This window comes from Poecilia reticulata, linkage group LG18 (assembly GCF_000633615.1).
Source record: "Poecilia reticulata strain Guanapo linkage group LG18, Guppy_female_1.0+MT, whole genome shotgun sequence".
Lineage (NCBI taxonomy): Eukaryota > Metazoa > Chordata > Actinopteri > Cyprinodontiformes > Poeciliidae > Poecilia > Poecilia reticulata.
This window is the reverse complement of record NC_024348.1, coordinates 3,290,119-3,303,130: the sequence shown is the minus strand read 5'-3', so window position 1 is coordinate 3,303,130 and position 13,012 is coordinate 3,290,119. Positions and strand designations below refer to the sequence as shown.

At 40.7% G+C, this 13,012-nt stretch overlaps 1 protein-coding gene across 5 annotated transcripts in view; it reads right to left on the bottom strand.

Moving 5' to 3' along the window:
• The window catches only part of LOC103480159 (RNA-binding protein 4B-like), a 14,874-nt gene extending 2,143 nt beyond the window's left edge, over positions 1-12,731 (bottom strand). The window contains exons 1-6 of one of the 5 annotated variants that reach the window (XR_536057.2): positions 12,622-12,731; positions 11,774-12,202; positions 10,632-11,284; positions 8,614-8,683; positions 7,309-7,389; positions 6,410-6,737 (exon numbers count right to left, since the gene is read on the bottom strand). Coding sequence is in view for 1 of the 5 variants with exons in the window: in XM_008435016.2 (XP_008433238.1) it covers positions 10,861-11,284; positions 11,774-12,182 (833 nt within the window). In the remaining 4 variants the exon portion in view is untranslated. Of the gene's footprint in view, positions 1-6,409; positions 6,777-7,308; positions 9,890-10,631; positions 11,285-11,773; positions 12,203-12,621 lie in introns of those variants that run through there. The other 4 variants (XR_536055.2, XR_536054.2, XR_001777585.1 and 1 more) reach the window with 4 other exon arrangements.
• Positions 12,732-13,012: the final 281 nt, after the last annotated feature.

The following is a 13,012-nucleotide window of genomic DNA, read 5'->3' as shown; positions in this document are numbered from 1 at the left end:
GATGAAGGGTCCTGATGGCTTTGGTGGCAGCCTTACGGTCATCCATATGGACAAAGGCGAAGTTCTTGATGATGGCACACTCAGTGACCGTGCCGTGCTCCTCAAAGAGCTCCTTGATCTCATCCTCGGTAGCTTCTCGGGGAAGGTTCCCCACAAAAATCTTCACCATTGCTAAGGATCTGTTTAATCAAACAAAACCAACAAGACAATCGCTAAATGGGAAGTAAAATGTAATGGAAACAGGGTAAATATGACATTACTATAAATGATGCACAATGAACGGCATTAACACAACAAATATGGAGCTAAAACAGTCTCATAATTCACAAAAGCACACATCAAGATCCACACGTGTATTTTTGATGCCAACACAAAGATATCTTGATTTACAAGGTGCTTCTGGCCTGTGAGTTGCCTGCATTTGTGTATGAATTTTGAGACTCTCATTCTCAATCCACAAACGTTTTTCTTTTTTATAAATTGTCTATCTGATTGGATGATCAACAACCAATCAGATAGCTTCCTTGTTTCAGCCAACCATATAAACGGACCTCTATGTTTGTGTCAATCACATAAACCCATTCCAACAGCGCTGTAACCACATCGAAGCACAATTTAGACCTCAGCCTGGCTTCTAGCAGCGACAGAGGAGCGGTAAGAGAAATATCGATGAGATTGCATATTCAGCTTTGTACGATAAGTTTTTAAAAAATAACTTTGTGTTTCTGAAAAGCGTGACTTAAGAGATTTATTTAAGGACCAGGACTTTATAACAATTCATAATATACAAAGGCTATAATAGACCAAATTATCTTGGTCTAGAGAACAGCTTCCGCACAAAAGCCTGAGCAGCTACCTCGATTTGGGGCAACAAACCCCCAAACCTGTTAAACAGCTACTTAAATTACAAAAAATTCAACTTTTAAAAAAAGACACTAGTCTGACACTATTAGCATAGCTCAATGTGTTAAGGAGCCTTGGGATTCCTCCGGAGGAGCTGGAAGAAGTGGCTGGGGAGAGGGAAGTCTGGGCCTCCCTTCTGAAGCTGCTGCCCCCGCGACCCGACCCCGGATAAGCGGAAGAAAATGGATGGATGGATGGATGGATGGAATATGTTAAGATAGATATTTCACTTACCGCTCCTTTGCTGCCAGAAGTCAGGCTGAGGTCTAAATTGTCTGTGCTTACACACGGCTACAGGTTACCCCAACCTGAGGGTCCGTTCATATGATTGACTGAAACAAAGAAGCTATCCGACTGGTTGCTGATCATCCAATCAGATAGACCATTTATTAAAAAAGAAAAAAAGACATTTGTGGATTGAGACGGCAGGGGAGTCTAAAATTCACACACAAATGCAGCACAACTCGCAGGCCAAAAGCAGCTTGTAAATCAAGACATTTATGTTGGCATCAAAAATACAAGTGTGAATCTTGTTCTTTTCGTTTGTGGATCTCATTCTGTGCATTTGTGAATCTTGATCTATGCATTTGTGAATTATCAAACTTGTTTTAGTCCCATAAGCTCCAGCTATTAGCTAACACCTTGAACGCCGCAGCCTCACTAAGACGAAATGTCAAAGGACATTTCACGGGCCCGCTGAGTGCGTTTGCTCGACGCTATACAAACCGCTAGTAATAATAGCATGTAATTATAGCAATTAATAATAGAAACCACAAAAAAAAAACTTTACTCACGGTTTCCAAAGACGACCTGAAAAGAATGAAATATCTTTTGTGGAGCGTTCTACCCACAACTTCCTGTTAGCTACGTCAAGAGGAAGATGTCAGAACTGCAGCACCATAGCGCCATCTAGAGTGCAGGATGTTAAAGGCCACTTTAAAGATGCCTAGCAGGGTGGTTCTGAAATTTCATGTATAACAAGTACCACGTCAGTAAATTCCAGGTTTTACAAGTGCCTCCATCTTGAAAGATGACACAAACAGAAATTATGGAAATTTCTTACATTGGTATTGCATAAGTGGCTTAATTTGTATTCAAACCAGGACAGAGAGGTTAGATGAAAGGTCTGTGTAAAAGTAATTGTTTCCCATCACCTGGGGTAGCGCCACAAAGATTTGAAGCACACCAGCTCCAAACCATAAAGCTCTCTAAGGTTCAGAAGAGTAAATAAGTAAAAATAACAAAATTAAAGGTTTGAAAAGATCTAGTTAAAGAATATTAACAATTTGAATCTTGAAACATGACCTTAAGCTTAAACAGTTTAATGATAAAAACTCATTCAGCCATAATTAAGTAAAGTCAATAAAATGGCGGCCGGCACAGTGGCGCAGTTGGTAGAGCTGTTGCCTCGCAGTTCTGGGTTCGATTCCCGGCCCCGGTCTTTCTGCATGGAGTTTGCATGTTCTCCCTGTGCAGTGCATGCGTGGGTTTTCTCTGGGTACTCCGGTTTCCTCCCACAGTCCAAAAACTTGACTGTCAGGTTAATTGGCCTCTCCAAATTGTCCCTGTGTGTGTGTGTGTGTGTGTGTGTGTGTTTGTCCTGTGTGTCTCTGTGTTGCCCTGTGACAGACTGGCAACCTGTCCAGGGTGACCCTGCCTCTCGCCCGGAACGTTAGCTGGAGATAGGCACCACTAACCCTCCTGACCCCATTAAGGTAGCCAATCAGAAAGCGCGGATTCTCCTCCGTGCTTTTGAGGGGAAATTACGGAGTGGAATCCCAAACAGCTGACCCAAAATCCAGCGGACATCGGAGATGATATGGAAACAACATTAATATTGATTCAACATTTCGTGCAAAGAATATAGAAATGACAAGGGGAGGAGTTGGAGCCAAATTGCTACCGCAGTTGATAAACCCGGTAAGTTTTCAGCTGTTCTTCGTTAACGTAACATAAATAGGTTATAATGATTTTCATTCAGTCAGGACTTTACGCTGACTCTATAGCCACATGCATCACAGGTAGATTCTAGTAAAGCATTGATTAATGCCTGATTTTAAAATTAGTTAACTGGACTTGTAGCCATTATTTTGTGCCCATGTGGCTGGACACCACCCGTTATACCTAGGATTTCTGTCGGCTAATGTGTCTCTCAGGGTTTGAAAATGGGCCGACAACTCGTGTAGTGTGAGCTGGACATTAGACTAAGGAAATGAGGAAGAGATGGTCAGTGGAGAGCACCGGAGTTGAGCCTTTTTTCATTCAGTGTCATCAAGAGAAAGGGGGCGGGGAGAGGAAGAGACGATAAAGCCGATAATTAAAATGAGGTCGATAGGTTTAATTTATCGTGCGATTAACTGATATATTGTTTATCGCGACAGACCTAGTCATGGGAGATTAAAGAATTTCTCAAGCATGCATGAAAGATTTGAGGCAGCAGGCCAGGTATGTTTTTGATGAGGGAATAACATTGTAACTTGATGTAGAGCTAAAAAAAAAAAAAAGATGATTTTACATGATACTGATTTCCACTTGAAACAATGTTGTCATTCCAACATTTAGTTTCACAAGAACCATTTTGTTGGAACTTACCACACTTTCTCAACAAAATTTACATTGAGTATAATCCTACTTCTACTGTCCACTGACGGAGAGGGTGTCATGTTTCCACTGCTTTAAAAACAAAACCTAAGTTGTAAAACCAGTTGACAGCCCGGTTTTAGTTTTAGTCGCAGCCTGGGTAATTTAGATTTGTTTGCATTTTAACCATCTGTTGTCATTTTAGTTTTAGTCAATTTAATTATCTGTTGCTTTATTTGGAAAAAATATGAATTCCAAGAAGAATGCCTGTTTAGGTGATCCAGTCTTTTTAAATGGCTAAAAATGGGATATCTGATTGGATATAGCTAATCTTATGTTGTTTTTTTATTTGTTTGTTGACAAAAATATCAGTCATCACATCATAATTAACACCATTCTAATGTACTTTTTTTTAGTTTTTATACTGTTTCTAGTTTTCTTCCAAAGATTGACAGTTGAACAAAATACTTCATAGTTGTGGTCGATGATGTAAACAGTATATAGCAGTTTGTTAAGCAGTAACAGTTCATCAGAATAGCAAAAGTGAAACCAAGACGTGACCTCCTCTCTGTTTAAAGTTGCAACAAAACGGAATTTCCAGTGCTCTGATGGTGCTTTCAAGGTCTTACTGTAAAAATGTGTTCCAGCAGAACACATAAGAAAAGTAGGACAGCAGGCATTTTTGGTTTGTTTTTGTTAGGACACTAGACTCAATCTGTAATGTCTTTACTTTATGTGGATGTTTTATTTTACAGTCTTCTCATATTGACTTTTTTTTCCTATCAGGTAATTTTAAAGCCTAACGTGGAAAACAATCCACCCCAGTCACTCATTTTTTTACATTCCCAGAAACGGTGATATATGGACAACCTGTTTTAGAAGTTCACATGTCCAAACGGAATACTTTCCTACTATAAGTATCCCTTGCAGTAGGAAAAGCAGGAACTTCAGACTCGTATGTGAAAGCACCATGGCTACAAATGGGGCGTGTGAGATGATGACACGGTGCTGAAATGTTTACAGCACCGTGGCAGGAATAAAGGGCCTGGAGTCATTTCCAGTAGCTGTTGGTGTTTTCAGGAAATATTTTCTTCTCTTCGAAAAGTGGGAGTCCGTCTACATCTTTATTTGAAGAAAAAGCTTCGAGGTAGGACAAAAATATCTTGGTTTGACAATGAAAAGCATCCCACATTGTTTATTTATAAACACTTTAAAATATTTCATGACTTCAAATCTCTCTAGATTTTCTCAAGATCTCTTCCTCCATAACAAACATGTCTCAGACAATGGAGACAGAGGAGGACCTCCTCACTTTACTCCACATCAAGTTTTACCACCCTCAGCAACACTGTAAAGGTTTTTACGACTTGCTTCCCTTGGGGACCAGGAGCAGACGCTCTGCCGATGATCCTCTCAGGCTGGGCCGCGACGCCCAGACCTGCACCTACTCTCTGGTTGACCCCAAGGTGTCCCGCAAACAGCTGGCCCTAAACGCGTACCGTACACCCAAGAGCCCAGACATGCTGTTCTCCATCCAGAACCTGAGCCAGAGAGTGCGACTGTCAGTGAACGGATCGTTGCTGGGCTACCTGGAGAGAATGGACCTTCCAGACAAGGCTCTGATCCGGTTCTTAGATTATGAGATGCTCATCATTCGGGAGTCTGGAGAGGCAAAGGCCAGTTTTGAGGTGGACATGGAGGTGCTGACAGTGCCTCCCTCCAGGGAGACATGCACCTGTGTGCCTGGAAGGGCACCAGTCATGGACACGGGCATGGTGGACCAAAACACGGCCTGGCCTGAAGAGACTGAAGAGACTCTCGTCTGTTATTCTAACTGAAAATTACCAACAAACCGATATGGACTTTTCAAACAGTATGGTATGTCTGGGATGATATTCACTTTTTCTACTTGTATTGCATTGAGCCATATGTAATGAATATAAGAAAGTTAAAAATGTAGCAGATTAAACTCTTCGAGTTTAGCCATAAAATAATATTACCTACATCTAACTTATACTCTTTCCAGATCTTGTACAAATCACACATGTTGCTCAGGGATTCCATACAACACCTTGACCAACTTTTAAACTTGTCAAAACAAGTTTTTCTAGAGCTTTACAGACACAACACCACATTCCTTATCTTTAGGCTCAGGTTACAGTGAGCCTGTAGCCTCACTGTAATCTTTAGTGATGACCTTTAGAAAGCAACACAGTATCAACTAGAGATGGGAGTATTAAAGAACAGCTTTAGTTAACACAAGAAAATACACTGAAAATACACTTCTACTATTCACAAGTTTTATTCTGAATGGTAATTAAATTTGAATGTCTAATATTTTTAAAATTCTACACATTTCTTACATTTTAAAATCCATTAGCTTTCAATGAATACAAAATTCTGCTTCTGAATATTTACTTTTCTTACAATACCTTCATTTAGCTCAAATAAACAAATAAAAACACAAGCCAGTCCTGTCTGGAATGTGTTCTACTGTGAAAAGCTGCTGAGCACAAAAACTAAGAATGCAAGCAATGTCCAGAAAGAGATGAACTTTAAGTTTCCTTGATAAACAGATTTTACCAAAAGAGGAACTGGAAAAAAGCAGCTGTTCCACTTTTAGTCACACATGAGAACATGAGAATTACGGTAGCTTCAATTTCAGGAGTAAAACTGCCTTTGTGATCACATTACCAATTAGCACCACATCCAAAAACATTAACCAAAACAAATTTAATGAAATGTGTTACAGTTCAAAGTGGGTGAGGAAACAGTTTATATTAACATTTGAATATAAGGCTAAACTTTTTACACTGGTTATCACATTTTAAATGAGCAAGTTGTGTTTGTATTAACATCTTGTTAAAACTTTACAAGTGTTGATTTGTATTATTTCCAACTTCAAACATTTGTAGTTTTTTGGGGGTTTTTTTTTAACAGGGACAAAATAAAATACAATTTTCAGTAATTAACAGACAAAAAGCTAAGAAAATTCAGACAGTAGGAATCTTTTATACAAAGTGTGAGACATGATTTTTCTTTACAGTATGATGTCACGAGAGATTAAAAAACTTGTCTTCCACAGCCTTTCCCTGAACTCATCATTTTGGAAATGGGTGATGCAGGTTTTCTGGAAGCTTGGGGAGATTCCCTTCCAAATGGACCAAACTCCCACAGGATGAGTAATTCTCCTTTGGAAGCTTGGGGAAATTCCCTTCCAAATGGACCAAACTCCCACAGGATGAGCAGTTCTCCTTTTGAATCCACACAGTTCAGTCAGGCGTTTTAGGTTTCTAAACAGTAGACATCATGTACAGTCGTGTCTAAAAGTTTCGGCAGTGACACAAACACTGAAATCACTCGGTCTAGTTAGCCTAATGATTGCTATAAAAACAAAATAAATAAATAAATCACTTTCTCACATTTGCAAATAGAACATAAAGCACTTATGACATTGCCTCTTAATGGCCTAACATGAGGAGATGCTACCAAAGCTCCACAGCGCCAGCATGTGGGAAAGAGCTATGTGATCTTCACAGGGAGAAAATTGACAGCATTGGACTCAAAGGCTACATACACGGCACCACTCATGTCGTTACTGGTTTCTTTAACAAAAGAAATGCTGCTAAACTTTGAACCTTTTACAGCCCAGAAGTTGGACCAGCTAGTAACGGCTATCAAGAACTAAAATGTTCCTTCTCAGTTTACTACAGATAAATATTTATATATATATAAAAATTTTTAAACTAAAATAAGAAGTCACTGTCACTGCTGAATATTTAGGCAACAACTGGAGATGAAATATTCCAACTCAAGATGCCTTACCTCAGAATACTGACCAATCTCATATTTTCTTTGACTGTCAGTTATCTTGGAACCATTTTTCCAATCAGTAAACAGACAAATCTGTGGGAAAAATGCACAGAAGGTTTAATCAACTTCCAAATTTAAATTACGAAGAGAATCATGCAGCTTTTTTGTTTTTTGTATATGCATCTACATTACAGGCCAAACATTTGAAAGTAAACACAAGCCAAATAATTAAAGCAACTGAGTTTCTGTTCACAGTGCCTTTCTTAAAGATTAGCTCTCAGTGTGAAGCCTCTTCTACAGTGGATGTGCAACCGTCAGGAAAGAGCAACTCCTCTCCAGATTCACATTGGACAACCTGAGGGCTCCAGTGGGCAGAACTTTAACAATTCAGCGACAGAGAAAAGTACTTGACCATATATGAATCTGAAATTTTAAAATAAATTATAAAATCAAATGCTTAGCCAGTGCAAAAACATTAAAACAGGAGTTATGTGTCGTTCTCTAGGAAAACACTAAACTAAATTATACGAAGTTAGTTGGAGTTAAAGATTGCCAAAGCCACAAATGCCTGATATTTACAGAAAAAATGTCTATTTATCCACAATCTTCTGCTTAGCAGAGACTGGATCGAAAGATTGAAAGGTCCAGGAAGGAAACCCTGACTTCCCTCTCTAGGTTGTGCTAGGAGTTCTCCAAAAAAAACAAAAGTACCTAAAGTGTTTTCTTCCTACGGGTCTCCTCTCTCGGTACCCACACCACATCATTTGAATCTTGTAAATACAGAGCTGTTTTTACAAGAGTCCTCTCCTCATACTCTCTAAAAGAGACCAGCTATCCTTCAGTGGAAGCCATTCGACGAATCAAGATCAAAATCTCATGACCACAGAGGGTTGAGACACAGACAGCTTGGCTTTTTGGCTAAGGACTTGAACTGCTGCCAAAGAGGCCCTAATCCATTTATCACCTGGTTCATCATACATCAATAATGAAAAAAGGACCAAGAGCCACTGGAGGCAAAGCTGGACTCCCGACAGCACAATCCATCTTCTTTCTCAGAACTTATCTAGGACACTGATGGGAGTTTTCTGGATAATGACAAATCTTTAAAAACCCTGACATTCCAATTTTGATCATACACGTTTTTTTGACTGAAGTTACTGTTGGCAACAGCGACTATTGTTAACTGCATACATGCAGACATAACCTGGTGGATGACAGTGTAGTAAAACAAGTGTCTTGAAACTCTATGTGACTTTGCTTTCAAACATTTGACCTGCAGTATATAATCTTTACAGGAAACGGTTTTGAGACATTTACCTGAGTCTTCCTGCTTGGCATCAGGGATGACTTACCCGGGGCTAGCTTCTCCTGCAGATGGTTTAAGCACCTACAAAGAGCACAGACACCAAGAATACCAAAGATGCAAGCTATCTGATTATGTAGTTATGAGATGTTCATGCTCAAAGACAATAATGGAGAGGGGTACTGCTGGGAAGGAGGCATTTAATGAAATGGGGAAAGAGAACTCGGTTGATTCAGCAATTAGTCATAATAGTAGATTAGAAGGCCACCCCTAAAATGATTCAATGCCTAGCAGGTAAAGTGGGAAGAGTTGGATGCTGCAACCGGTGCGGTAAGAGAGGTTCGACCGAGATAAACCAGACTTGATTTTTCGCTTTTGAATCCAAGCAAATGGCTGAGAAACTTCTCCATCCACATATTAAACGTTGCACTAATTAGTTCAGCAAAACCGGACAATTTCAAATCTTTTTCTAAGTTTTAATAGACGCTTACAAAATGCGGAGCACTGGGGAAAAAAAATGTCAAGTAGCAAGCTGAGTGTAAAGAATAAAAGTGAAAGCAGTGCCACGCCTAGTTTCAGCTGCCTACCAACCACAACCAGGAATAATTTCACAGTTAAATACTGACTTTGTTTCCATTTGTTTATTAAAAGCCTGAAAAGCAACCTGAAAAGTAAATACAGTTCACACAGAACGTGCCTACGGATTATATTTCCGCAAGAAAATTTAACAAAGTGTAAAAAGAAAAAAAGTAAATCACACTGAATTTTTTGAGGTTGTTTCAACAAGTGTCGCAACTTTTTACGATTTTTGAACAACCGTCCACACTCTGTATTATATTTAAGCACTCCTTAACTGATTTTAAATTACTGAACATTTTCTAAATCAACCAATAAGCTAAGAGTAAAACTAGTTTTGCTGGTAAACACCACAGACTGTAATGTAAAGGCAATCCCTTGTTATGAAAATATACCAAGTTTCCCCAGAGACTAATAAAAAAGATTGGAACAGAGAATGGTTTTCGGTCATCAACTATAGATTAATGCGTCACACGCCATACACTCTCAAAAGCTGTTCTACTGAACACTTTCAGAATATCGAAGAAAACAATTTGAGGAACACAAAAGTTCAAGAACAGCTCAGGAAAAAGAAACGCAGAGATGGAGTTGTATGTTTTTAAATACGAGGCCGTCCGCAATATCTTCCTGTAAGCCTCAGGCGAACGCAACGACGTGCTGGGTGTATAGCGCCACGTGCGTCAGCAGACGACGATCTTGTCATATTCTAAAAACCTGGAAAGAGAGCACACGACACATGTCAAAGCGCATTCTGAGAAGTCGCGCAAAATCTTTTTGTATTGTTTTAGTATTTCAAGCCTCAAGCAGCAACCTGTACGCTTTGTTTTTGTATGTTGTTTTTGGTTGTGTATTTAATGGCTGACGAGTCACAGGAATTTATAGCTTTAGTTGATGGTAGGGCTGGACAATAAATCAATAAAATATATCGCAATAGACATGTGATCAATATTGATGGCTAATACATCATATTGATGCATATTCAATATGCAATATATGTAATATTCACTGAACTCCCACCTAGAACCGCACAGCATTCTGGAGGATGTAGGCAGAGGAAAGACTTTAGCTTCTCAACCTCTCACAGGTTGGTGGCATCAACAAACTCACCCTTTGGTTACCTAGCAACACCTTGAGTAACTTGTGCAGCAACAGTTTCATGTTTCATCACTGTGCCTCACAACTGCTTAAAAATAAACGGTGTGTAGTGAGAACAGGAAAGGTCCCACCAGCAGTCTGGCAGAACTACAGATGTCTAAAACAAAGTACGAATCAATAATTGCCAATAAACTGATATGAAACACTTATATGGTGACAAGTTTTTCAGAAATATCGTCCAGCCCTAGTTGATGCTACCGATACAAGATGGGACACTATCTCAATTTGCGAATATAGGTCTTATGTATTTTTTTCTTGAAACATCCAATAGCCATACAGGAAACACTGTCTCAGTTCTCACCTTGCGTAACTCTATGGCCCTCTAATAGCCTGCGTAGCGAGACGGCGGTGGGGGAGGCACTCTCCCAGCATAGGGGTCCCTGGTACGGGGAGGCGCGTACAATGGAGCCCTGGACATCGGCGAGAGTCGAGAGCGCTCGTAGGAATACCCATTCCCAGCCGCCGGGACAGGTGGAGGGGGGATTCTCCTGATCGGGCTCCGGTCCCTTGCTGCGTAAGGAGCAGGGGTCGGGAGGGCGCGGCGCTCATATGGGTCGACTGACGGCGCCACCCCGAGGCGCTCTCTAACCAAAGCCGATGAAGGAGGCGGAGGAGGTGGTATGGCACGCCTATCGTCGTAGCTTGCCGCCGCGGTAAAAGGATGGGCCCTGTACTTCTCATAGTAATCCACCGACCCGTAGGGCGCTCTGTCACCGTATCCACGGTCAGGGTATGCAGCTCGTCTCATGGGAGGAGGTGGCGGTAGGGGCGGAGGGGGAGGTGGTGGAGGGGGATAAGCAGAAGGGCGCCCTCTGTAGGGGGGCTCAGGCCTTGGCATTGGGTAAAATGGAGGATAGTAGCCTCCTCTAACTGGTGGGGGTGGATATTCCTCCTCCTCCTCCTCAGGACCCCCTCTGGGTCTGCTTTTTGATACCTGAACATGAATACGCTTTCCTAAGAAACAGAAAAGAAAGAGAATATATGTTTGATCTAAAAGTCTTTAGGACGACCCTTCAGATCATCCAACATGGACAACTGGTGCATTTCAATAAATTAGAATGTAGGGGGGGGGGCTGCTCTTTGAGGTGGAAAATTGGAATTTGCAGCTCCAAGGAAGAGCTTCGTCCTTGAAGGCGAAGCTCGGTCCCCACAGGTGTTTTGCACAGCTGAATGGTTGGCAAGAGAGATTTCTCAAACATGCATGAAAGGATCAAAGCAACAGTCCAGGTATGTTGCTGTTGAGGGCATAACATTATAACATGATATAGAGCTCAAAAAGGTAGATTTTACATAATACTGCTCCTTGAAAATATCAAAGTGAGTGTGTATGAATATTTACAAACATTCAAGGTTCAGTTTGTGAATTGAACTTCTGAAATAAAGCTACTTTTTGACTACATTTCAACTTATTGGGAGGCATCTGCACAATATGGCTGCACTCACCCTGAAACTCCAAGTTATCCAGGCCCTCCAGGGCATCCATGGCCTCATCATAATGAGGCATGTGAACAAATGCAAAGTTCTTGACAATGGAGCACTCCGTGACTGTGCCGTACTCCTCAAACAGGTCCCGCAATTCCTTATCAAAGCCTTTTTCAACGTTGGCAATGTGGAGTTTGACGGGACCCTGGTTCTTCCCTCTGCTGGGCTCCACATTGATGGGCCTCCCGTTCAGCTTGTGCAGATGGAGCTCACGGATAGCTTTGGTGGCTGACTTGCGGTCGTCCATGTGGACGAACGCATAGTTTTTGTACTTCGCGCATTCCGTTACTATGCCGTACTTAACAAATAGCTCTTCAATGTCCTCTCTCGTCGTTTCTGGAGAGAGGTTACCGATGAATATCTTTACCATGGTTGCTCCAGTGTACGATCCTAAGTGGAAAAGAGGTGAGGGAGAAGAGAAATGAAAACGGGTTGATGGGCAGAAAGCTGAATTCTAATTTCGAAACTACAATGCTATTATCAAAGGGAACAAGCTTAAAGTTAGGTTGAAGGGAAACAGTTTAACTCAAATTTAACTCTGACATTTGCTCTCAAAATAAAGTGTTAGCCTGTGAATACCTTATAAAATATAGGAGCAACTTTAAACAGGAAGCCAAAAAAAAAGGTTACTTGTTTGAACTTCCTGTCCATAGAGCTACTAGCCGGTTTGCTAATGTCAGCTAATATTAGCTACTGAAATGCGCAACAGTCGCCATCAATAAAACCTCGGTTTTGGGTAGCCCATAAGTAAAAATGTAAATGACCATAAATTGAAGTAAAACGACCAAGAACTTTAAAAACTATCTTACCGTTTGGCAACAGCGATATCGAAAGAAACTCCAATCATACAGACATCAAAGATGAGGATGGCGGTATGCGCGAGCTGGGAATCTGATTGAGCGATACAGTTGCCAATCAAGCTCTACGGACTGTGATTGGCTAAAGCAAACTGGAGACGGAAAGGGTTGGTCTTAGATTCCAGTTGCAGGTTACGTAAAACGTTTCAACTGGTTCAACTAGTTCTGCAGATATTTAACTTTGTCCTGTATAACGTACGAACTATTTTAAACGAAAATGAGAAGTTTCTATGCCTGTTTCATAAACGTTTGGTTACTATTCTAGTAAGAATTCACTCTCTAAACTCAGAAATGGACTTTTAAGAATAAAGTCAGAATTCTCAGAAAAAGAAAGTTATGATTT